Here is a 26870-nt window from a genome sequence, read left to right on the forward strand (position 1 = left end):
CAAATTCTATAAAGGTTTATGTCCTTTTGAAAGAGTAGTCGGAATGCTGAAATGACTTGTGCTAACTGGTAGCATAAAGATTTAAAAGTTCCAGGTAAAAGGAATATCCGGTACAGTGCTCCGTGCAAACCTAAAACAGATTTCATACCAATTCCACAGTCGGTGCCTTCATATCCAGCAGCACATTGACAGGTATAACCATTCACTTCATCTTCACATGTAGCGCCATTCTTGCACAGATCGGAGATACATCCGTCTATATCTGATAAAAATGTTTGTTTAACATAATACATATTAAGCCGATCTATAAGTAAGTGATATACACCCATATTAATGAGATACTACAGTAAAAAGTGTCGCCTATGAATTTGTACAACTGGCCATGCATTTTAGTAGTGATATGAGATGCATGCCAGTCAATTTGATAATATATTCAGTTGAAATCTTCTTCGTAGAAAGAAGACACCAGTAAAGCTATTGTTTTTCAACTGGATATTGCATATATTAATAAGTTAATATCGAACCTACACTTATCAGTCAGTTATTATAAATGTGTCTAAGTCGCTAAATAGAGACCATTTAATACCATGATAAACAACCAAGGCATTTAGGCTGTTAAACATTACCAATGAATACGAAAAATAGTTATTTCTTTGTAAATTAAGATCGAAATACTTCATTCAGACCAATGCTGTTAATATTGCACGTTTTTCAGTAGTGTCTATGATAAAATGAATAGATAATTTGCATGTTTGATTGATTTAAACTACTTTCACACTGACCTTATGAAAATTAGTCTTTACCATTTTCACACGTGGGGCCTTCATACGTGAATCATTGTCATGTTATGTTGAATATTTTATGCATAGCTAAATGACTATTCGTCTATACAATCATGGAAAGTTTAACACCTGACAACCATTACCTTAGGTCTGTAAGTGTGACATTGATTTTTGAGCCAGGGGTCAAGGTCTTGCATTCAACACACGACTTTTGTATGGTGCATTTATTTTTGTGTGAAGTAATTTGAATATCAATTCAAGCTTAATAAAGTAAAAGAACACAGAAAAATACATAGAAATATTTTCTTCTAAATGTGACCTTGACCTTTTAGAAAGGAGTCTAGGCTTTGTGCATAACTTGTTTATTTATTACGGGAAACATTGGAGCCAAGAAATACTGAAGTACCTTAGTGGATGGCAAAGATAAAGATCGGACACCAAACATTCCCTGCTAAATTTTGACATCCAAATGTGACATTTACTCTGGATCTTAAGCGTGGTGCATTGGCTAAATATAAAAAAAACTTTTGTGCTAAGTAATTTCAAAATGTCAGAGTTATTGTCCGCACATAAAACAAACAATACGTATTAACGTTGACCATCTAATGTTGACCTTGGAACTAAGGGCGTTGTCCCCTTATAAGGCACATTTATGCCGTAGAATTTCAAAGTCCTTTGATTGATGTCAATATTATGAGCCTTACACAAATGCCACAAATTTTTAAAATCTCTTGAAAAGTTAGGGGTCTGTGGTCTTGCATGCTTCATGATAGCTTTTTATTTAAACACTAAACCCACTTATCTTCAATATTTCAAAATGAATGGCAAAGTTACGCAACGGAAACGAAGTTATATGGACGGACTGACGGGCGACAAGACGGATTGAAATAATTGAAATATGCACAGACATACGCGCGCTCGGACGCACGCACGAAAGACTAAATAAATGAGTCTGTGACAAGTGTTATAGTTTTTGGTGACAGTGATCTGCATAACCCGTTTTCGTATAACTCTATTATGGTAGAGACACGTATAGTAATCGGTAACGTATGCCATCGCCTATTGAAAAAAAGTCACTATTTTAAAGATCAGGTATGCAAGAGTTTTCGAACTTTTTTCAGCGCTTTTCGGAAGAAATAAAGGTTTTCCCACAAAAGAAAGAACTGAAAAGCGTATATGATAACTGCTTATTTAAGTACTCTGATATTAATTAGTAATGTGGTATGACATATCTTGCGATTGGATAAACATAGGTTAATCAATACAATCATAAGATAATAAGTTATACGTATACTGCCTTGGTCTAACGGTAACAGCAGAAATAAATGAAAAATAATATATATCATTGTTATTCTAAGTGTTCCGGAATTCCATAACGTCTTCCCAACCAAATCGTAAAAGGAAGATTTATGTCTACAGACGTATTGTCTATTAAAAACTGTCATGGAATGAACTTAACTGCTGGATTTCTTCAAACAGAATTGACGATATGGACTTCTTCACTGAACAGCGTATGAATTATGATTCATCAGTTGGTAAAATAACTACCAATAAACACATTGCTTTTACCATATGGGCGTTACAAAAGATTCTATAATTCAAGAAAAAAACAGAAATATAAAAATGAGCGACTTGTCAGATTCGTGACTAAGATAATTATATAAAATATAATTTACTGTCATGCAGCTTTAATGTATAATATAAAAAGTCAATACCAATTTCACAGTCTGTGCCTTCATATCCAGCAGCACATTGACACGTGTAACCATTTACTTCATCTTTACATGTAGCGCCATTCTTACACGGGTCGGAGAAACATTCGTCTAAATCTGACAATTATGTTTGTTTATGTAAACAATTTCAAGCGGATCAGTAAGAGATATGCGCCCATAAAAATAAGGTATACAGTCAAAATTGCCGCCAATGAATTTGTTTAATTATAGTCTGTCACACCTAATTTTGGACCTCAACTTTGGGCTGATATGAAGAAATGAAACGGGTTAAAGAACATAAACCATGTTTTTATGAATAAAAAAAGTCACCCTCGAGAATTTCAAGGATTTATCGTCTGGTTTTCCCGTGCGACTTTATGGGAATTCTCTGTTGTTGTTTTTTCTGGTCGCCATTGCCAAATATTCTCTACTTTGGAGATTTTCGGGAAATTTCACGTTTTATTCCTCGGGGACGTTTCACACTTATTTTTTACACTTAGCTATTTTTCCTCCCGCTACGAAACAGAATGAGTTTGAAATAGAATTTACAATCTAGTATACAAAGGAAATTTTGAAAAAATGTAAAAATGAAAAATAGGAAAATAACTTACTTTGCAAGAAAGAATCCGGCCGTTAAGTAAGGTATTCAGTTATAAATTCCTTTAATCATTATTCTATTTATCCTTAAATTCTTCCAAACGATGTCCAGTTCAATGCACAATTTTCAAAGTCAGAAGTTTTACAAAGAAAATCCATCATCCGAAAATTGATCCAGTCAATCTGCGGCGGTGTTTCGAAAATTTCAGGCAAATAACTGAACTATGCATTTAAAACAATATCTTTAATCACGGTATTTTTCAAATGCATACTCCAGGAGGAACATGTACGATACAAAGTCGTCAACTGCTTCAGCCTTCTTAGAATATAGCTTTCTATACATTTAACAAGCTCGCCACGACACAATAACTTTTCAAACGCTAAATTCCAATTATGTCATACAATATATGACGCCGCTAAATATCTAGAGCGATCAAGTGCATAGGCGGCACAATATATGGGCTCTCTTTTGCATATCTACCTCAACGACAAGTAATTTAGTAAACGCTTTAAAGAGGGTAAAGTAAATTAGTTGTCGACTGTTTCAGTCTGACTACGTGGAAAATAAAAATTTAAGTCAAAAACAGGAATTGTTCAATTTGCTTTAAATTTGAGCCCAGACCTAAATCTGAGAAAAAAAATTAATTTGTTACCTTTATAACATATCGACAGTTTAAAAGAAAACGTACAAAAAGGGATTTTTCTGTCACCGACAAAAACAAATAATTTTCACGTTACCGGTTACGGAAGTTTCGTTATATTTATAAATTTGAAATGTCGGCTTCTTACCTGTTAAGAGTAGATGATTGTTAGTAAGAATACACGAAATTATGATCATCAAAGGATATACATTGGCTCACATTCAATTCATGTTTACACCGACTCACGTAATACAATTGGACAAATAAATGTCATACAGAAAATTCAAGAATAATACATAATGTTCTGTATTAATACTTGTATCTCACAAAAAATTAACTATTTGAAAAATATAAACATTATCAATTCAAACTTTAGTTTCGACGATTGTTGAAATTTCATCAAATATTTAAAACGGCACGTGTAGTAAAAATAAAGCGACAGTGAGACTTATATGCCTTTAAATTAGAATTTTAACAGTTTTGGAGTGTATTTCAATTGGCCGCCTTTACGGGGGCTTCTCGGCCATGTTGTTGAGGCTGCTTACTTCGAATCACTTGTCCCTAAACGCCGGTGGCTCAAAGCATCCCTAAGTGTGTAGAATTCTTTCATGTTATGAAGCCATCCAGCTGGCTTTCGGAAGGTGTCGATCGGCTTAGGTTCTCGTCCGTGATGAAATAATGCCCAGTGGGAAACCTAGGTCTTATCCCGCCATGAAAAGCTGGAAAGTCGCCATAATGTATGACATAAATTGTGTCGGTGTGACGTAAAACCAAGCGTAAAAGCAACAACACCAACAAATGTATCGCTGTTAAGGCGCTCGCGGTAGATTTTTTTCGGACTGGTCGATATTTACCCCGACACCGTGCTAATTTATTTGTTTTTAACCCCCGTACCGTACCCATACCGTACATCCGTATTTGTGAACTATAGGTTTTGTTCGGAGAATGACGGAAACCTACATCATTCTATGACATCAAAGTATTCAGAAACACGTAAAAATCTGCTTATTAAGAAATCTGCCGTTTGATAATTTAATATATCTCTGAAAGAGTTTCCGTATCATATGTCGAGAAGCCTTCAACCTGCTCTCTTCAAATTTAGTGGGGTGATTGGTTAAAGGAGTACATAAGCCCTATTGCTTTTATGATAACGGTAAAGGATGCAGCAGCCGAACTGATTTCTTCCTATAGACATACAGAAAAAAAGCAGTTTCTTCAGTAACACTTTCAGCGAGTTTATTCAAGATGTTCCTCAGGTGAGTGACATAGAGCCATTTGATCCTCTTGTTAACTATTTATGTCTTAAGCTGTTGACAAATGCAGAATAATGTCAAGAGTTTGGCTGAATATATGCCCTTGTTTGAAATGAAAATTGATTACGTATTTCGTACCAACCTGCGTTGTATAAATGCCCTTCATACCCCACCTCGTTGTAATTTGATTTAAGCCAAATCTAATACAGTGACCTATCAATTTTCTTTTTGTTTTAGATTAGGTTGACATAACCACATATATATGTGCAGAGTTTGATTCAATTCTATTATATAATAGGTGAAACTCGATAAAATAGCAGAAATACCAACTTAAGATCGACAAAAATTGGAAAAAAAAAATACCCCTTGCGTCTGATGAACAAGTATTCATTTTTTTTACAAATTGAATTTCTTTTGATTTCTCTGAGCATGTTTCCACTAGATATATTGCTTTTTGTTATAAAAATACTTAGATATCAAATTTATGCTGTTTTTTTTTTGTACTTTACTGAAATATAATTTAGGAGTATGGACATTTTGAAAAATGCTAAAAATAGCGTCATATCTAGGGGCAAATAAAATTGAAACACTGCTGCTGACCTAGTATTTTTATTTCATTTTTCAATACATCATTACATGATTTTTTAATACACAACATTTCATCAGAATCTATTATTGGGACAAAAAGTAAGAAACTGCAGCGAGCGTCTTTAAAAGCATGTTGTCAACATAAGTTCTGAGGTTTCAAGAGATTCCGTAAGATATGTACAATGAAAATCCATTTGGCATGTGACTATATCACGGCATATACATGACCGCAGGGATATTCTGTGTATATTTTCATTAGTTACAAGTTGTGGCAATTGATAAGTCATTTTTGCCAGAGTATATTTTTGTAATGAAATGGGTAAATGTTATACACAGTACGGTAAAGTTCCTGCAACTACGAAATTTTCGACTGCATTTCTATATAAATTTTGAATTGCTACAAATCATTTTAACGGTAACACTGTTTTATTTATCTATTTTATTTTTGTTTGCGTTCAATGTGCTTTTGGTGGAATTTTCAATATAGCTGTATACTGCCCCCGTTTGTAATAGAAGTAAATGTTTCGTATACGTACATTTTGGCAAGAAAAAGCACGTGTTTTTCATACCACCGAAATTGAAAGTAACTAATGCGCTTGAACATGCTTCTTTTATCTAGCTGAAGAACAAACTGTCCCTTCAAAAAGTCATATTTTATTTTGTCTATAGATCTACGATACCTATCAATAGTACAAACATGTTTAAACATGCCCTACTCTACAACGGCCGAGCATCAGAAATAAAGACGCGAGGATGGAATTGAAAAAATAGATGTTATCATGAAGAATAAAGGCAATTATTAATTTGTTTAACGTAGTCCATTATATAGGCCGTTGTCTCAAATCAAAATAGGTACATTTCAAATCAGAAATTGATCTGAGGAATAATGTTTACCTAGATCAAACGGCCACTACAAATAGTGAACACATAGGTAACAGAAAGCACCGGCCTGTACACAAACATGTATACATGATAAAAACAGTCTATAAACAGGCTGTCATCATCCAAACCTTTGATACGATTGTAAACAACAGTAATGGTTACCCAAAATAAAAATAAGTTAAATGGGTTGCGCGCATCTCTGCTGACCCCCGAAAATGAGTTAAATGGGTTGCGCGCATCTCTGCTGCCCCCGCCTCTATTACGATATCTATGGGTGAAACAATGACACGCACTTGACTTGATTTATTTTACGTCAATGCTAACGAGTAAGTACAAACACATTTTCAGAAAAAAAGCTGAAAACCTGAAACGGAAATAACTGTTTCATTTGAAGTAAAATGTTAGTTCAGCGCATTCCGTACAAGTAAATCTTTTAAGTTTTAGACAAAGTTGTTTTAAATTTCCATGTATTTTATTCAACAATAAATATATCAGACGTCGCTAACTGTGAGCAAACCCCCAAGTGACGTTTGTATGGACGCCGCCATCTTGGAATGGACTTCACGTCATTTTACAATGCAAGTCTATGGGGAAAACATAAAATCTTGATTTTATACTTCATTTTACATTTTTTCAAAAAAAATGAAAAAGGTGCCTAGAGATATTAACCTGGTATTAACGATGCCACAAATTCACATACAGAGTAAATAAATTATCGGAGGTCCAAAATTAGGTGGGACAGACTATAGTTGAAATATATTATACTTTAGAAATTAAAGAAACATTCATAAAACATTAGTTAAGGCGTTGGACAGAAAGCTGTGACAGCTCATAGTTGTCCTCTCCTAAAACCATTAATTCAAGCAAGCTGTTTAACAGTACCAATGAATTTGAAAAACAGTTATCCATATTTAATTCAAGATGGCAATGATTTATCTAGACAAATAAGAATAAGGTTTATACAGTGAAATTTCATAAACTATGCAAATGTAAATATCTTCAGTTTATTTGTAGTGTTTATAATAAAGGCAATTGTTAATTTGCTTTGTAGACAGATTTGAAAAGTATTTTCGAAGTATTTCAACTATAATAAATATTTTCCAATTTCACACATGGAGCCTTCATATCCAGCAGAACAAATGCAGACGTACTTGGCGACATTATCAGCGCAGATACCGCCATTTTTGCACGGACCGGAAGAACATTCATTGATATCTGTTAAATTATATATAAGTTTATTCTTTAACAGACCAGGCTTGGCTATGCAATTGATATTTTTGAACATAAATGAAATAGGAACACTTTTTAATGACAACACAATAATCAATTGAAACGTGTAAAAGCGCACGTGTGGGTATTAATATCAGTCCTTAAAAATCTTATAAGGGCCGGAAATGTTGTAGTTTACATCTTATATATAACGTTAAAGATTATCAATCACATTGAAATTGTATTTGTGCCTACCTCTTGGAATCCTCATATCTAGAGCTGACATGTACCTGGGATGCATGTATTTGCATTGTAGTTGTAAATAATATGGTATCATAACAGTACCTTCGTCTGCAATTTTGCATTTAGCGCAAGTGGATTTTACTAGGCTTTTCTCGAACGAGACGCTTGCGCTATATCACAATCCATGTCAGTAGAATGATCCGTGCTTATATTCCTACTCTAGTGTTATATTATTAAATATTGACCATAACGCTAGACAAGTGAGACTACAAAATCGTTTGAAAAAACGGTAAATGTAACGTCATGTTGCCATCATTTAACATTATTGACGTCCTATTTGACATCAGAACTAAAGTAAGAAGTCTCTTAATCGAATAGTTTTCATATCCGATGGGAGTGGAATGCAGGTTTATGTAATTGTAGTGTAGTACAAGCTGTATTTCAAACAGAACGTTCGTAGGTATGTTATACATTGAAATATATATGAAGTAATATAAGATATACGAGTACGTGTCTGTAGAAATTAGCAAAACAGAAACACTTTAAAATACGAAACATGTTATTTGTACGCAACACATCTTATCTATATGACAAATCCTAAAATGATTTATAGTCTGAAGTTGACAGGACTTGTTTAATCTGGTAGCATAAAGATGTAGAAGGTCCAGGAAAGGAATATCATGTATTGAGATTCATGTACACCTATTTATGTAACTTTCATACCAATTCCACAGTCTGTGCCTTCATATCCAGCAGCACATTGACAGTTGTAACCATTCACTTCATCTTCACAAGTAGCGCCATTCTTGCACGGGTTGGAGATACATTCGTCTATATCTGATAATAATGTTTCTTTTACATAAACTGTATAAGGCGAATCAGTAAGTGATATACATATGATATTAATGAGATACCACAGAAAAAACGAACAATGTAATATCAGGTGGCCATCATTAAGCATTTTGAAGTCCTACTTGATATCAGAGCTAAAGTCAGAAGTCTCTAAATTGAATATATTTCTTTTCCCGTGGGAGTAGATCGTAGGTTTACGTAATTGTTTATCGTGACTACAAGCTATATTTCAAACAGAACGTTCACGCTATATAAACATTGAAATATATAAGAAGTATTACAAGATATACTTTGCTGTAGAACTTAGTAAAAAAGAAACATTTTAAAATACGAACCATGTTATTTATACGCATCACATCTTATCTATATGACATATTCTAAAACATTTATGTCCTTTTGAACGAATAGTCTAAAAGATGAAACGACTTGTGCTACCTGGTAGAAATAGATTTAAGAGGTCCAGGTAAAAGGAATATCCTGTATTGAGCTCCATGCAGACCTAAAACAAATTTCATACCAATGCGACAATCCATGCCTTCATATCCAGCAGCACATTGACAGGTGTAACCATTCACTTCATTTTCACATGTAGCGCCATTTTTGCACGGGTCGGAGATACATTCGTCTATATCTGATAATAATGTTTCTTTAACATAAACTGTATTAAGCAGATCAGTAAGTGATATACACCTATATTAACGAGATACAACAGTGAAAACGTACAATGTAACATCAGGTGGCCATCATAAGGTATTTTGGACGTCCTATTTGATATCAGACCTTAAGTGAGAAGTCTCTAAATTGAATATATTTCCTTTCCCGTGGGAGTAGAACGCAGGTTCACGTAATTGTATCTCGTGAACTACAAGCTATATTTCAAACAGAACGTTCGTACGTATATAAACATTGAAATATATATGAAGTATTGTAAGATATACGTGGCTGTAGAACTAAGTAAAATAGAAACATTTTAAAACATGCACCATGTTATTTATACGCATCACATCTTATCTATATGACAAATTCTATAAAGGTTTATGTCATTTTGAGCGAATAGTCTAAATGCTGAAACGACTTGTGCTACCTTGTAGAATAAAGATTTGAAACGTCCAGGTAAAAGGAATATCCTGTATTGAGCTCAGTGCAAACCTAAAATAGATTTCATACCAGTTCCACAGTCTATGCCTTCATATCCAGCAGCACATTGACAAGTGTAACCATTCACTTCATTTTCACATGTAGCGCCATTCTTGCACGGGTCGGAGATACATTCGTTTATATCTGATAATAATGTTTGTTTAACATAATATATATTAAGCCGATCTGTAAGTATTATACACCTGTATTTATGAGATACTACAGTAAAAAATACCGCATATGAGTTTGTGCAATTGGCACTGCATTTTAGTAGGGATATGATATCCATGCCAGTCAAAATAAATTCAGATGGAAACATATTCATAGGAAGAAGACACCAGTATATCTATTGTTAATCAACTGAAGATTGCAGATATTAACACGTTAATATCAAACCTACATTGATCAGTCAGAGATTGTAAATGTTTCTAAGTCGCCCAATAGAGACTTGCTAAATACCATGTTAAACAACCCAGGCATTTAGGCTGTTTTACGGTTACGAGTGAATACGAATACTTAAATTAAGATGGAAATGCTTCATATAGATCAATGAGAAACAAGTAAACAAATCTGAATGTTTGTAAGCTTTTAAAAAGTAGATATTGAACGTTTTTCAGTAGTGTCTATGATAAATGAATAGATAATTTGCATTTTTGATCGACTTGGAAACTACTTTCACAATTACTCCATGAAAATTAATCTACACCATTTTCACACATGGAGCCTTCATATCCCACAGAACAAATGCAGTTGTACTCGGCGATATTATCTTCACATGTACCGCCGTTTTTACATGGATCGGAAAAACATTCATTGATTTCTGTTAAATGAAATATAATTTTATTCTTTAAATGATCAGACTTCGATCATGCAATTGATCAATGATAATTCCGAAGCGTCAGTCAATGTGGAAAACTCGCTAATGACAACACCATCAACATATAATCGAATACGGCATATTTCCTGATAGATTTCTGCTGAAAGAATGATATCTGATACGAACTTTTATTAAAGAATATTATTGAGGAAATAATTAAATAAGGACCTCTTAAACAATTAAAACGTGCCAAAGTGCAAGTGTGGGCATTAATATAAATTCATATAACACTGGTATAGGTCAGAAAATCTTAAGATTATTAATCACATTGAAATTGGTTTGTGCTTATCTCTTGGATTCCTTTTATCCATCGCTGACAAGTACCCGTGGTATTGTTGCAATAAAAGGGTTAAAATAAACAAATGTTTTAGTACCTTCATCTGCATTGTTGTATTTAGTGCAAAGTACTTGATCTTCTAAACGAAGATCTGAGAATGACCCATTCACATTCGTCTTCTGTATATTTTGGATTTCCAATATTGCTATTCTTATTTTCTCAAATCTATTTTTTATCTAAACCAATCACACGACTTGTTCGAATGTCAAAGAGTAAGAATGATTTACAGTTAGTCCAGGGCTCGAACCTGGGACCTCTTGCTTACAGAGCAAATGCCCTACCGATTGAGCTAACCGGCTATCTGACATCTTTCGACATAAGAATTTTAGATATCAAAAACCAAGGCTTTTTTGAGCGTGCAGAATGTTGTAAGTTAGCTTTAGATTGGCTAGCGGAAGTGTCGTCAGAACGAGGCTATCAATAGCTCGTTTTCAGATCCTAAGCGTAGCGTAAATGGAGATATACTTTATTCAGATTGGTATTTTGTGCAACTGGAATTTGCTAGGCTTTCTACAAACGAGACGCTTGCGCCAAATAAGAATCCATTTCAGCAGAATGTTCCATGCTTATATACCTTATCTAGAGTTATATTACTAAATTTCATACCAATTCCGCAGTCCATGCCTTCATATCCAGCAGCACATTGACAATTGTAACCATTTACTTCATCTTCACATGTAGCGCCATTCTTGCACGGGTCGGAGATACATTCGTCTGTATCTGATAATAATGTTTGTTTTCCATGAACTATATTTAGCCGATCAGTAATTAATATACACTCATATTAATAAGACACCATATTCAAACCAGCCAGCAATAAATTAATGCAACTGGCCATGATTTTGAGTAGGAATATGAGAACCATGTCATTCAAAACAGATTCAGATGTAAACTTCTCCGCAGGTAGAAGACGCGAGTATAAATTTTCTTTATCAATCGAAGATAGCAGAAATTAACATGATGTTAACATTTCAACAGTTACCAAATGTGTGCGTATTAATATTAATTCATGTGACCCTGATATAGGCAAGAAAAACCTGCGTTAACATAGTATAGTACACAGTATAATACCTTTATCTACAATGTTGTACTAAGCGGAACAGGAATTTGGTACTCTTTTATCCAATCAGGCTTAGGCTCTGCTCCAGTAAAATCCATGTGAGAGGAAAGCCCGATGATTATATACATTTTTATTGTTACACCAAAAACATTGAACATAAATCTAAACAAGTGAGACTAAAATCTGTTTTATACGGTGAATGTAACGTCAAATCGCCATCATCAAATATTTTGACGTCCTTTTTGACACCAAATTTGAAACAAAAGCTCTCTAAATGGAATAAGGTTTGCTATCCGATAGTTGAATAAAGCCTCTTGAAATTATGAAATACAAGCTAATTTCAAACAGTAACTTGTGATTAAAATATAAAATATTGAACTAAATTTGCTTCATGGTAGGACATACGTTTGTATAGAAAATAGTAAGAAAGAATGCAATAGGTCGTCATTTAACAAGAAAAACGCTATTTACACGCATCATATCTTATCTATATGACACATTCTGAATAGTCTGACTGACATACTGAAACGACTTGTGTTATCTCCGAGCAAAAAGATTTAGAAGGTCAAGTTTAAATGAGTATGCTGTATTTAGCTCCATGCAAACCTAAAACAAATTTCATACCAATTCCACAGTCGGTGCCTTCATATCCATCAGCACATTGACATGTGTAATTATTTACGTCATCTTCACATACAGCGCCATTCTTGCACGGGTTGGACAAACATTCGTCTATATCTGATAATAATGTTTGTTTAACATAAACTACATTACGTGAATCAGTAAGTGATATACACCTATATTAATGAGATACCACAGTAAAAAGTGCCATCAATGAATTTGTGCAATTAACACTCAATTTTAGTAGAGATATGAGATCCATGCCAGTCAAAATAGATTCAGATTAGAACTAATTGATAGGAAGACAACAGTATAGCAACTGATCATCAACTGGAGATGGCAGATATTAACAAGTTAACATTTAATTTCCATTGATCAGTCAAAGCATTCTTTGCTTCCAAAGGCTCTTTTTACAGATTTTATTTTCATCCAACAAGGCGTTCGCTCTGCCCAGCGAAAATTCATTTGAGAGGAAAGTCCGATGCTTATTTACATTTTCAATGGTGATATCAATAAACATTGAACATGAATCTAGATAAGTTAGGTTAAAATCCTGTTTTATAGGGTAAATATAACGTCAAATCGCCATCATTAAATATTTTCACGTCCTTTTTTGACAGCAAATTTTAAGCAAAAGCTTTCTAAATGGAATAAGGTTTCCAATCAAATAGTTGAATAAAGTATTTTGTTGGGCATAATATTAAGTGCTGAACTAAATTTGCTTTATGGTAGAACATAAGTTTTTATAGAAAATAGCCAGAATACTTGTGCCGTCATTTAAAACAAGACAAACGCTATTTACACGAATCATATCTTATGTTCATGACACATTCTCAGAATATTTCTTTCCTTTGGGCTGAAAAGTCTGACATGCCGAAACTACTTGTGTCATTTGCGAGGGTAAATATTTAGAAGGTCGAGCTAAAAGGAAGATGCTATATTGAGATTCATGCAAAGCTAAAACAAATTTCATACCAGTTTCACAATCGGCGCCTTCATATCCAGTAGCACATTGACAGGTGTAACCATTTACGTGATCTTCACATATAGCGCCATTCTTGCACGGGTCGGACAAACATTCGTCTATATCTGATAATAATGTTTGTTTAACATAAACTGCATTCAGCGAATCGGTAAGTGATATACACCCATATTAATGAGATACCATCGTAAAAATTGCCATCAATGGAGTTGTGCTATTATCAGTGAATCATAGTAGGGATATGAAATACATGCCAGTCAAAATAGATTCAGATTAAAGCGTATTGGTAGGTAGAAGACACCAGTATTTACTGGATGCAACCTGACACCGATGGTTGACCTTTGTATTATAGTACATAATGAGGCACAACCTATTATTGAAAAGGAGCGTAAAACACGAGTTGCACGAGAAAATGAAAATATAAATTTGTGTAATTAAAATTAGTATATTGGAAAGTTTAAACAGATCAAATGTAAGTATACATACTTTGATATTGCACTTTATACAAACTAATTCCATGTAAATATACACGGCCACCCTAAGCACCCCTTATTTCTACCATGAAATAATCGATATTAATAATTAGCGTAAGGTCTACCATCGCGGTCAAGTTGCCACTACTATAGCAAAGGTTCGACTGGAGATGGCAAATATTAACAAGTTAACATTTAATCTGCATTGATCAGTCAATAAATGTAAATGTTTCTAAGTCGACGAAAAAAGGCTTGCTTAAGAAAACAGCATTTAATACCATGTTACACAACCCGAGCATTTAGGCTGTTTTACATTACCAATGAATACGAAAAATAGTTATTTCTTTTTTTTAATCAGATGGAAATGCTTCATTTATAATATGAATGAAGATGAGGTAAAAATATCTGAATGTTCGTAAGCTTTTAAAAAGTAAATATCGAACGTTTTTGAGTAGTGTCTACGATAGTATATATAGATAATTTGTATTTTTATAGATTTGGAAACTACTTTCACAATAGCACTGTGAAAATTAATCTTTACTATTTCCACATATGAAGCCTTCATATCCTGCATAACAAATGCAGATGTACTCGGCGGCATTATCTACACAGGTACCGCCATTTTTACATGGATTGGAAGAACATTCATTGATATCTGTTTAAAGAAATATAATCGTATTTTTAAATGATCAGGCTTCGCCAATGCAATTTCTGAATTATAATTCCGAAGCGTATTGGAAAACTCTTTATCATTGTTCATTGACAATTCGATATTAAAACAGATATTCAAAAAAGGCATATTTCCTTTGCTATCTCTTGGAACCCTTACATTCAGAGCTGACATGTATCCGGGGTAGATTTATTTGTACTGTTGCAATAAAAGGGTTAAAATAGACAAATGTAGTAGTAACTTCATCTGCATTGTTGTATTAAGTGCAACTGGAATTTACTAATCTTTCATCAAACAAGACACTTGCGCCCAGTCACAATACATGTCATCAGAATGCGCCATGCTTAATATATACCTATTCTAGAGTTATATTAATAAATTTCATACTAATTCCACAGTCGGTGCCTTCATATCCAGCAGCACATTGACAACTGTAAGTATTTACTTCGTCTTCACATGTAGCACCATGCTTGCATGGGTCGGAATTACATTCGTCTGTATCTGATGATAATTTTTACACATTAATTATATTAAGACAGTCAGAAAGTAATATACACCCATATTTATGATATACCATAGTCAAACGTGCTGCCAATGAATTTGTGCAATTGGCCATACATTTGAGTAGGAATATGAGAACCATGCAAGTCAAAATTTGATTCATATGTTAACTTCCTCGTAGGGAGAAGACGCCGGTACAACTATTCTTTATCAATTGGTAGTGTCTATGATACAATCATTAGATAGTTTGCATTGTTGATAGATTTGGAAACTTCTTTCAGAATATCTCTATGAGAATTAATCTTTACAAATTTCAAACATCGAGCCTCCTTATCCCGTGGAACATATATAGTTGTACTCGGCGACGTTACCTACACAGGTACTGACATTTTTACAAGGATCGAAAGAACAATCATTGATAGATGTTAGATTAAATATAATTTCATTCTTTAAATAACGAGGCTTCGTTTATGCAATTCATCAATGATAATTACGAAGTGTCCATAAACAGATAAATAAAACACGGTATATTTCCTGATGATTTCTGCTGGCAGAATGATCTCTGATATGAACTTTTACTCAAGAATATTATTGCAAAAGATATTAAACAAGAAATGCGGCAATGCCACGAAACCAGGTTTTCAACACTTTTCATAAGAATAAACAAGAGTGCCAGAATGTCACAATATATGCCCGTCACAGCAAATTTCTTTACTCTAGCACATGTATTTGCAGATGTAATTTTGATTTTGTGGTTGTTTAGTAATCATTGTAATTCTTTTGTTTTTCTAAGTCCACAAAAAAACTCCTTACCAGGTAGAGATACCTTAAAATACACCTAAAATTAGAAAGTAACAACTATGTTGTACCACAGAAAAGTGGTCTTGGTTTTTCCCTACGGTCAATTATAAAAAAAGTTACAATATAAGTTATTTATAGTAACAACTAAGGGAAGTTAATCTTAAAAAAAAAAAAAAAAAAAAAAAAAAAATTGTAAGTCCATACAGAAATCCTTACCAAGTAGAGATTGGTCAAAATACACCTCAAAATTGGATGTAACATGCATGTTGTACTACAGAAAAGTGGTCTCGATTTTTCCCTACGTCTAGTAATGAAAAAGTTACAATATAAGCTATTTATAGTAACAACAAAGGGAAGTAATTCTAAAGAAGGGAACTGCGCAAGACACTTCGTCTCATGATGGTGTAAAATTGTGCCAAGTTACATCAAAATCCCTCTATGCATGAAGAAGATATGCTCCGGACAAAGTTTTCATTCTTGTATCCTTTGACCTCTGTGACCTTGACCTTAGACCTAGGGACTGGTTCTTGCGCATGACATTCTGTCTCATGATGGTGAACAATTGCGCCAACTTTCATCAAAATCCCTCCATGCATGTAGAAGATATGCTAACCCTAACCCTAACCTAACCCTAACCTTATTTTTAGTAACAATGACCTTGACCTTGATCCCAGAAACCCCAAAATCAATCCCAAGCTACAACTTTATTATATAAGTTTTCTATATACCAAGTTTCATCATGATAGCTCATTCCTAAGTTAAGTTATTGACCGGAAACCCTTTTTCTATTTTAAGTAACAGTGACCTTGACCTTGACCCCAGAAACCCCAAAATCAAGCCCAGCCTTTGTCTTGATATAAGCTACATACATACCAAGTTTTATTCAAATATCTTTACCGAAACAAAAGTTATTGACCGGAAACCCTTTTTCTATTTTAAGTAACAGTGACCTTGACCTTGACCCCAGAAACCCCAAAATCAATCCCAGCCTTTGTCTTGATATAAGCTACATACATACCAAGTTTTATTCAAATATCTTTACCGAAACAAAAGTTATTGACCGGAAACACCAGTTTGACGCCGCCGCCGCCGCCACCGCCGCCGCCGCCGCCCGCCCGCCCGACCGACATCTACCCCAATCTAATAACTCAGGTTTTCGTTGAAAACCTGATTAATAAGCGCCTTTTGAATAATTGAAACGTGCAAAAGTAAACGTGTGAGTATTAATATCAATTCATATATCCTGATATGGGCCAGAAAAGCTGTAGTTTACATCTTAGAAATAATATAATAGACTATCAATCACATTGAAATTGTAGTTGTGCCTACTACTTGGAATCCTTATATCCGGAGCTGACATGTAGTTTGGGAGCGTTCATTTGTATATGTTGCAAATAACAGAGTTATAATAAAGGTTCCATCATCTGCAATGCTGTATTAAGCGCAACTGGAATGTTGTAGGCTTTGAACTTAGCTTGTACAAAGTCAATATTCATGTAAACAAAAAGCCAAATACTTTTTTATCTATTATATATATATATATTATATATAGCTATTTTATTGTTATGAATGCAATGAAATGGAATGGGTCCTATCGCTAAGGTGACTATGTCTTAGACTAGCTGACAAACAATGTAAAATATCCTTTGTTAAAACGTATAGCTGGTGAGACCAAATATCTCGTATATAAAATTTTCCTCTGGCTACCTTGCCTAAATAATTCGTGTACCAATGATTAGTAAATGATTTTAATTATGACCTAGATAATTTCAGGAATGATAGCATGAAAAGGGATTCAAACAATATCTGTGCTTAAATGTTTGAAACGGAAAACGTAACATCCGCTGACCATCATCAAGCATTTTTGACGTCCTATTTGATATCAGAACTAAAGCAAGAAGTCTTTAAATTGAATATATTTCCATTTTGATCGGAGTTAAATGAAGGTTTCTGTAATCGTTTATCGTGAAATACAAGCTGAATTCCAAAAACCTTTCAAAGGTATAATAAAAGATAATGAACTAGATATGAAGTATAGAATGGCATACGTTTCTATAGAGAATAGATAGACAATGTACTATAACTCGTCATTTAAAATAGGAAGCAAAGTATTTGTAGGCATCGTTTCCTACCTATATAACATTTTCTAAAACGAATTCTCTCTTTTTGGTCGAATAGTCTGATCACTAGTCATGTCTTCTGATAAAGGATGAGTTAAAAGTAATATACTGTACTGAGCTCCATGCAAGCGTAAAACAAATATCATACAAATTTCACAATCAATAAGTTATATACACCCATATTAATGAGATACCATAATCAAATGTGACACAAATAACTTTGTGCATTTGGCCATGATTTTGAGTAGGAATATGAAAATGTCATTCAAATATAGATTCAGATGTAAACTTCTTCCCAGGCAGAAGACGCCAGTATACCTATTTTTATCAATCGAAGATAGCAGAAATCAACATTTCATATGCATCGACCAACCAGTTAATGAAGATGTATCAAAGTCGCCGAACTAAGATTGATCAAAGTCACCGAAATATGAATTGTTTAAGAACTCATATTTTGCATACTATGTAAAGCAAAAAAATCTTTTAAGCTGCTTTACGGTGCCACTAAATACGAAAATAAAGTTTTAATTGAAATTAAAGACGGAAATAATTCGTTTAGATTAACGAGGTTGATGTTTATAATGTGAATGTTTTATGCAATATTTCCTGAAAGAATGATATCACTTACGAACCTTTACTTTAGAAAACTGTTTGAGAATCGCTAAATATCGGCCCTTTGAACAACTGATTTGTGCAAAAGTGTGCGCATTAATATCAATTCATATGATCCTGACATGGGCGATAAAAGCTGGAGAGATTATCAATCACAATGTACTTGTGCTTACCACATGGTATGCTTATATACAGGACTGACATGAACCTAGGGAGCATTCTTTTGTATCTGTTGCAAACAAGAGGGCCATTCTAACAGTACATTATCTGCTGAAATGTTGTATTAAGCGAAACAGGAATTTGCTAGATTTTGATCCAACCAGGCACTTACGCCGAGTGTGATCCGTCCAGTGAAGTCCATGTGATCGGAATGCCCCACGCTTATATAACTTTTCTTGTGGTATACCAATAAACATGGATAATTAATCAAGAAATTGGTACTAAAATCTCATTCTAAACGGTGGAAGTAACATCATGTTGCCATCATTAAAGATATTTGACGTCCTATTTGACGTCAAACTTAGAGAAAAAAGTCTATAAACTGAATATTTATCATATCCGATGGGAGCTGAATACAGGATTTGGTAATCATGATATACGAATTGAATTGCAAATAAGATATTGAATGGTAAAATATTCAATATTGAACTACATATGCAGCATTGTAGGACATACGTTTGTATAGAACATATTAAGATAAAATACCATAACTCGTAATTTGCAATAGGAAGTACGATATTTATACGCATCACATCTTATGTAAATTATACATTTCAAAAATATTTCTTTTCCTTTTTTTGAACGAATAGTCTGACATACTGAAACAAAATTTGTCATCAGGTATCATAAAGATATAGAAGGTCGAGATATAATTAATATCCTGTATTGGACTCCATGCAAACGTAACAAAAAATATTACCAATTCCACAGTCCATGCCTTCATATCCAGCAGCACATCGGCATGTGTAACCATTCACTTCATCTTCACATGTAGCGCCATACTTGCACGGGTCGGACAAACATTCATCTATATCTGACATTAATGTTTGTTTTACATAAACTATGTTATCCAGATAAGTAAGTGATATGCAATCGTATTAAGAATATGTAATAATAAAAAGTGCCGCCAATGAATTTGGGCAAGAGGTCATGCATTTGAGCAGGTATGTGAGAGCCATGCCAGTCAAAATAGATTTAGATGTATCCTTCTTCATCTGAAAGAGTCGCCAGTAAAGCTATTGTTTATCAATTGGAGATTGCAGAAATTAACAAATTATCATTTAATCTGGATTGACCAATCAGTGAAAGTAAAAGTTTCAGAGTCGTCGAATAAAGACCTGCTTCCGAAAACAGCATTTAATACCATGTTAAGCAACCCACGCATTATGGCTGTTTCACAGTACCAATGAATACAAAAAAAAAATAGATGTTATTTTTAATTGAAGATGGAAACATTTTTTGGACAAATGAGAATGAAAATCATAATGTAAATGTCCGTAAGCAAAATATCATACGTTTTTGAGTAGTGGATAGAATCAATATATATTTTGCATTATTGATATATCTCGAGAATAAATGCAATTGTACTCAGCGACATTATCTACACAGTTACCGCCATTTATACACGGGTCAGAAGAACATTCATTGATATCTGTAAAATTAAATATTGCTTTAATATTTAAATGATCAGACCTCGGCTATGCGATTTATCGATAATAACTTTGAAGCGTCAGTCAACTAGGAACATATAAACAGATAATCAAATACGGCACATTTGCTGTCAGAATTCTGCTTATAAAATATTATCTCATACAAATCTTTTCTTAAGAACACTATTGAGAAAATCGCTAGATATTGACTAAAACTCTAGACATGTGAGGCTGAAAATCTGTGAATAAATGGTCAAGTGGAATAAAAACATCCTGACGTCATATTTGACAGCAAAACCAAAGCAAGAACTCTCTCAATTGAAAACTTTTCCTATCCGATGGGAGTAGAAAACATGTTTTTGCAATCTCGAGATATAAGCCAAATTTAAAACAGAACGTTTGTAAGTATAATATAAAATATTGAACTATATATAAAGTATGGTAGGATATAAGCATTCATAGAAAGTAGTACGATAGAATACTATAACTAGTTATAACTATAACTATACTTTAAGACAGGGAGTATGCTATTAATACGCGTCTCATCTTATCTATAAAACACGTTTTAAAACGAAAGATTACTTTCTCTTGGGACGAATAGTTTGACATACTTAAACGACGTTTTTGCCATCTGGTAGAATAAATGCTGAGAAGGATGAGAAAAAAGAATTACGTTGTATTGCAATACTAAAACATATACCATACCTGTTCCACAGTCGATGCCTTCATATCCAACAGCGCATTGACAAGTGTAACCATTTACTTCATCCTCACATGTAGCGCCATTCTTGCACGGGTCGGACAAACATTCGTCTATATCTAACAATAGTGTTTGTTTGCCATAAACTACATTAAGCTCATCAGTAAGTGATATGCACTCATATTAATTATATGTTAATATTACAAATGATTCTAACAAATGTGTGCAAGTTGCCATGCATTTGAGCTGGTATATGAAAACCATGCAAGTAAAAACGTATTCAGGTGCAAACATCTTGATAGGATGCAATGGACATAACGCGTGTATGCTGTCCCATTATAACATGTTGCTAATAAATGTTAATAAAAAGGATATTATTTATCCATTGGAGATAGCAGAAAATAAAATATCAACATGTAACCTGCATTGACAATCAGTGAAATGAATTTTTTTAAGTGACTGACGTAAGAATAATGGAAGCATTTTATGCAAAGTCAAGCAACGCACGCATTTATGCTGGTTATATTAGAAACGAAAACAAAAATTGGCATATAATTTCAATTTAAGACTGAAATACTTCATTTAGATTAATGAGGATGCCATTAAAATAAAACATACCATCTGTACAGTTATAACCCTCATATCCAGCGACACAGGTGCAAGTATATGCATTAATGAGATCTTCACATGATCCTCCATTCTCACAAGGGCTTGACAAACAGTCATCAATATCTATTTAAATTTAGAACATTTTATAACAAAGTTCATATTCATGTAATGCAATAAAACCCGATGGATTACGCAGATGCTATAACAGAAAAGAAACATAATTATAGATAATCAAACTTAAATGTCTAACACCCAAATAAAATACATATTGTAGATATATCCAGCGCATACATACAAAAGATATTTCATTTGCCCGTTATCACCGTATAAACACGTAACTGCCTCTCTGTATCTGGTTAAGGTCGTAACATTGTGTATTTGTAAGTGCAGTATACGCACAAGGCGCTACCGTAACTCTTAATTAGTGAATTGTTTTAATGATACCTAAATCGATCAAAATAATACCAATAAATTTAAGAATTTAATGTAATTTTATATGCTTATACAGTGTTAACAAGACTTTTCTATGACTCTTCATAGTGACACTGCTTTTCGCTTCATGTAATGAAGTTTTATATTTGACCTAGATTTCATAGAAACAATCATTCTGACAATATTTTTGTAGATGAAATAAAATGTTGTCAGTAGAGTGTTAACATCTTTGTCTATAATCTGATCTAGTTACCTAGTTTAACATCGCAGGTAAACAACTTTAAATACTATCATACATTAAATAGTGAAAAACATTCTCACAAAAATTGTAAAAAGCCAATAAGAAAATGTGGTATCTAGAATATTAACAATGTTGTCTATATCATTTGGCAAAGCGACATAATTTTAAATCTAATGCAATCCAGTTTTTAACTTGACGTAGACTTACTAGAGACCAATGTCTCTAGTCAGTTAACACGGATTCTTATCAATTATCCTAGTGACTATCATCAAGTAACAATTCCACCTAAAATTTTATTATATGTAACATTTTTACCATATTTCATTATGATTCATCCAAAATTGTGAAAGTCAAATTGTTTGCGATGGACGACAGAAACAAGACGTTTACAACCGTCTACCTTCATCACTTTATGCTTAGGTTAATTAGAAATTAAATTAACAATTCGAGATTTCATCATTTACCAGTGATTTTCAACGTAATAAACGGTAATTGTACTTCTTAAAAATAAAAAAGAAAAATATCATATTAGAAGTTTTGTCCTAAAAAAGTATTGTTTTATACTTTTGGTACCCGCATATTCTGTATATTCACATATGTACTTGTAGGGGGCAACGAAGGGATTTACAGATATACCACCAGTTAACTCTTAACTAAACGCGACCAATTAGAATTTTTGTGATTGGAACGATGCTTACATAATTAAGTATTGTATTGTTCTTAGATATAATAAATAGTGAGCGTTTAAGTATGAAAGCTTGTGTCTACAAATTACATGTATCTAAAGCAATGGTGAATTTTACTGTGTCTATTGTGTTTAAAGAAATTCATTGGAAATTCGTCTGTACCAGTTTCACACACGGTGCCCTCATATCCTGCGGAACAGATGCATTTGTAGCCAGCGACATCATCTTTACATGTACCGCCATTCTTACATGGGTTGGAAGAGCATTCATTGATATCTGTTAATTAGGAATATGTCTTTCATGACTTGTTACTGGCAATATTTAGGCCTTAAATTTGCACACAAATATACTATATACCAACAGAAGTAGATCTGATATGACCTTTTACTGAATAAGAATTTTGTATAAATCGTGACAAATATGTTCAATATCTGTTCAATATCTTTTGATGCCAACACTACAACTGAAACCGCCATATGCAGCTTCACGTCAAGAACAATTGGCTGCAGTTACATACTCGTCGCATGACCTTGCATTCAGACGATCATGAATAAAGTTCATATAATGACATCAAAATGTAGACTTCAACAAATGATTTATATTCGAGTGCGTTTAAGTAGCCTGTGTGCTAATTTTCTGTGATTATACAAACAGCAAAGTACAATTTTACTACCAGATCTTCCTGAATGAAAACAATACTGTTTCTTGATATTCTTCAGGCTAATTCTTGCGCACATCTAAAACAATGTATTTTTTCTTTCACTTATGTATATCAATAATTTATATATCGATGGTTTCATTGTTTAATTTTTCTTTAAATGTCCATACCAATTTCGCAATTGGAACCCTCATATCCAGCGGCACAAACACAACTGAAATCGGCGACAAGGTCTTTACATGAACCACCATTTTGACACGGATCCAAAGAGCACTCATTTATATCTGTTAAAAGAAATATTTCATATAAATATACACTATTATCCTAAGCACCCTAATTTCTACCATGAAATAATCGATATGAATAATCAGCGTAAGGTCAACCAGCGCGGTCAAGTTGCCACTACTATAGCAAATGTTCGACTGGAAATCGAAAATATTAACAAATTAACATTTAAAATGCATTGATCAGTCAATAATTGTAAATTGTTCTAAGTCGCCGAAAAAGGGCTTGCTTAAGAAAACAGTATTTAATACCATGTTACACAACCCGAGCAATTAGGCCGTTTTACATTACCAATGAATACGTAAAAAAATCATTTCTTTTTTTTTTAATTAAGATTGAAATGCTTCATTAATACGAATGAGGATGAGGTTAAAAATGTCTGAATGTTCGTAAGCTTTTAAAAAGTAAATATCGAACGTTTTTGAGTAGTGTTTATGATAGAATCAATAGATAATTTGTATTTTTATAGATTTGAAAACTACTTTCACAATAGCACTATGAAAATTAATCTTTACTATTTCCACACATGAAGACTTCATATCCTGCATAACAAATGCAGATGTACTCGGCGACATTATCTACACAGGTTCCGCCATTTTTACATGGTTTGGTCAAAACATTCATTGACATCTGTTTAAAGAAATATAATCGTATTTTTAAATGATCAGGCTTCGCCAATGCAATTTCTGAATTTGATTTCGAAGCGTCGGATAAACTCTTTATCATTGTTTATTGACAACTCAATATCAAAACAGATAGTAAAAAAGGCATATTTCCTGATAGATTTCTGCTGAAAAAACAAATGGTATCTGATACGAACTAAAGAATATTATTGAGAAATTGATGTTTAATGAGGGCATTTTTAACATAAAAGGAACGTGCAAAAGTAAACGTGTGGGAATTAATATCAATTCATATAACCCTGATATCAGTAAGATAATAAAAACCGTTAGATACGTCTTATATATAATAATAGAGATTATAAATCACGTTGAAATTGTATTTGTGGCATTGCTATTTCTTGGAACTCTTACATCCAGAGCTGACATGTATCTGGGGTAGATTTATTTGTACTGTTGCAATAAAAGGGTTAAAATAGACAAATGTAACAGTAACTTCATCTGCATTGTCGTCTTTAGTGCAACTTGAATTTACTAATCTTTCATCAAACAAGACGTTTGCGCCCAGGCAAAGTACGTATCATCAGATTGCTCCATGCTTAATATATACCTATTCTAGAGTTATATTAATAAATTTCATGCTAATTCCACAGTCGGTGCCTTCATATCCAGCAGCACATTGACAACTGTAAGTATTTACTTCATCTTCACATGTAGCACCATGCTTGCACGAGTCGGAATTACATTCGTCTGTATCTGATGATAATTTTTACACATTAATTATATTAAGACAGTCAGAAAGTAATATACACCCATATTTATGATATACCATAGTCAAACGTGCTGCCAATGAATTTGTGCAACTGGCCATACATTTGAGTAGGAATATGAGAACCATGCAAGTCAAAATTTGATTCATATGTTAAAGGTGCAAAATAAAGACAAATGAATAGACACAAATCTTAAAAAAAAGACTACACATTTTGAAGTATACTACTAAACATTACGATAGCCGTGCAATATTCCCTTGAAATCAACACATGTACAGAGACACGCATGATTGTTTTTGTATTTTCTTAGACTGACATGGGTGGTCATTTTGTCCTACTTTCGTGTTTATCGCTTTTCCGTAATCGGTCGGAAGTTTTGCGGGATCATGTGATTTTAAAATTAATTCAAACGAACATCCGTTTAAAGACGCGCGACAAAATATCTGTATTTACATTATGGTAACTGTACACGATTTGCATGAAATATATGAGATGTACAAAATTTTAGTTTCAAATTGACAGTGACATATATTAGGCCAAGACAATGTGTTTTATGTATTAAATGTATTGAATTAATGTAACCATATGTACATAAATCAATGTATTTAGGTAAATTTCAATCACATTTTGTTTCTACAATGTAAGATAGTTGTTCATTTATATTGTTAGAACTATGCTGGAAAGAGAATAACTGAAAAAGTTTGCAGACTAAGTTGTAAAAACACTTTTATTCGGGAAGGGCCTAAATTGTCCTCCCGAAAACTTTTAGTATAGCTGTATATTACCTGTATTATAAGAATGATTTTCATGAAGTTTTTGTGAGTTACAAAAATGTTGAATTCCCTATGCTAAGTTTGTAAAAATCACGTTATCGTTTGGGCATATAATATATTTTGCGTCTATTTATGAATTATAGCCTCGTTTTGGAGGATTCTTCCGGAAAAATCCGAAGATGCGCGACGGGTTCGTAAGCAGTCGGAAAATATACTTTCGGTTTGAAATAGGCAAACTTTTTTTGTTTATTTGTTGGTTATTCTTGAACATATTCATGACTATTTGGTCAGATCCGATGCATTGGGTCATATTTTTAGTAAATAGGAAGTCTTAGCTACAAACTCTGGTTTTCATATAATACTCGTTCGGGTTTTAGTAATGGACCTTTAATTTCCTCTTAGGCAGAAGACGCCAGTATATCTATTCTTTATCAATTGGTAGTGTCTATCATACAATCAATAGATATTTTGCATTGTTGATAGATTTGGAAACTTCT

General features: G+C 33.4%; 1 protein-coding gene across 1 annotated transcript in view; it reads right to left on the reverse strand.

The window, feature by feature from the left end:
- Positions 1 to 24209, reverse strand: part of LOC128552979 (neurogenic locus notch homolog protein 1-like) — a gene marked incomplete at both ends in the record, with an annotated part of 60981 nt that extends 36772 nt beyond the window's left edge. The window contains 14 exons of the mRNA XM_053534076.1: positions 149 to 262; positions 2498 to 2611; positions 8631 to 8744; positions 9277 to 9390; positions 9927 to 10040; positions 11717 to 11830; positions 12795 to 12908; positions 13767 to 13880; positions 15304 to 15417; positions 19870 to 19983; positions 21305 to 21418; positions 21918 to 22031; positions 23430 to 23543; positions 24096 to 24209. Of these exons, the coding sequence (XP_053390051.1) occupies positions 149 to 262; positions 2498 to 2611; positions 8631 to 8744; positions 9277 to 9390; positions 9927 to 10040; positions 11717 to 11830; positions 12795 to 12908; positions 13767 to 13880; positions 15304 to 15417; positions 19870 to 19983; positions 21305 to 21418; positions 21918 to 22031; positions 23430 to 23543; positions 24096 to 24209 (1596 nt within the window). The remainder of the gene's footprint in view (positions 1 to 148; positions 263 to 2497; positions 2612 to 8630; positions 8745 to 9276; positions 9391 to 9926; positions 10041 to 11716; positions 11831 to 12794; positions 12909 to 13766; positions 13881 to 15303; positions 15418 to 19869; positions 19984 to 21304; positions 21419 to 21917; positions 22032 to 23429; positions 23544 to 24095) is intronic.
- Positions 24210 to 26870: the final 2661 nt, after the last annotated feature.

The sequence above is a fragment of the Mercenaria mercenaria genome, unplaced genomic scaffold (genome assembly GCF_021730395.1).
Source record: "Mercenaria mercenaria strain notata unplaced genomic scaffold, MADL_Memer_1 contig_3346, whole genome shotgun sequence".
Lineage (NCBI taxonomy): Eukaryota > Metazoa > Mollusca > Bivalvia > Venerida > Veneridae > Mercenaria > Mercenaria mercenaria.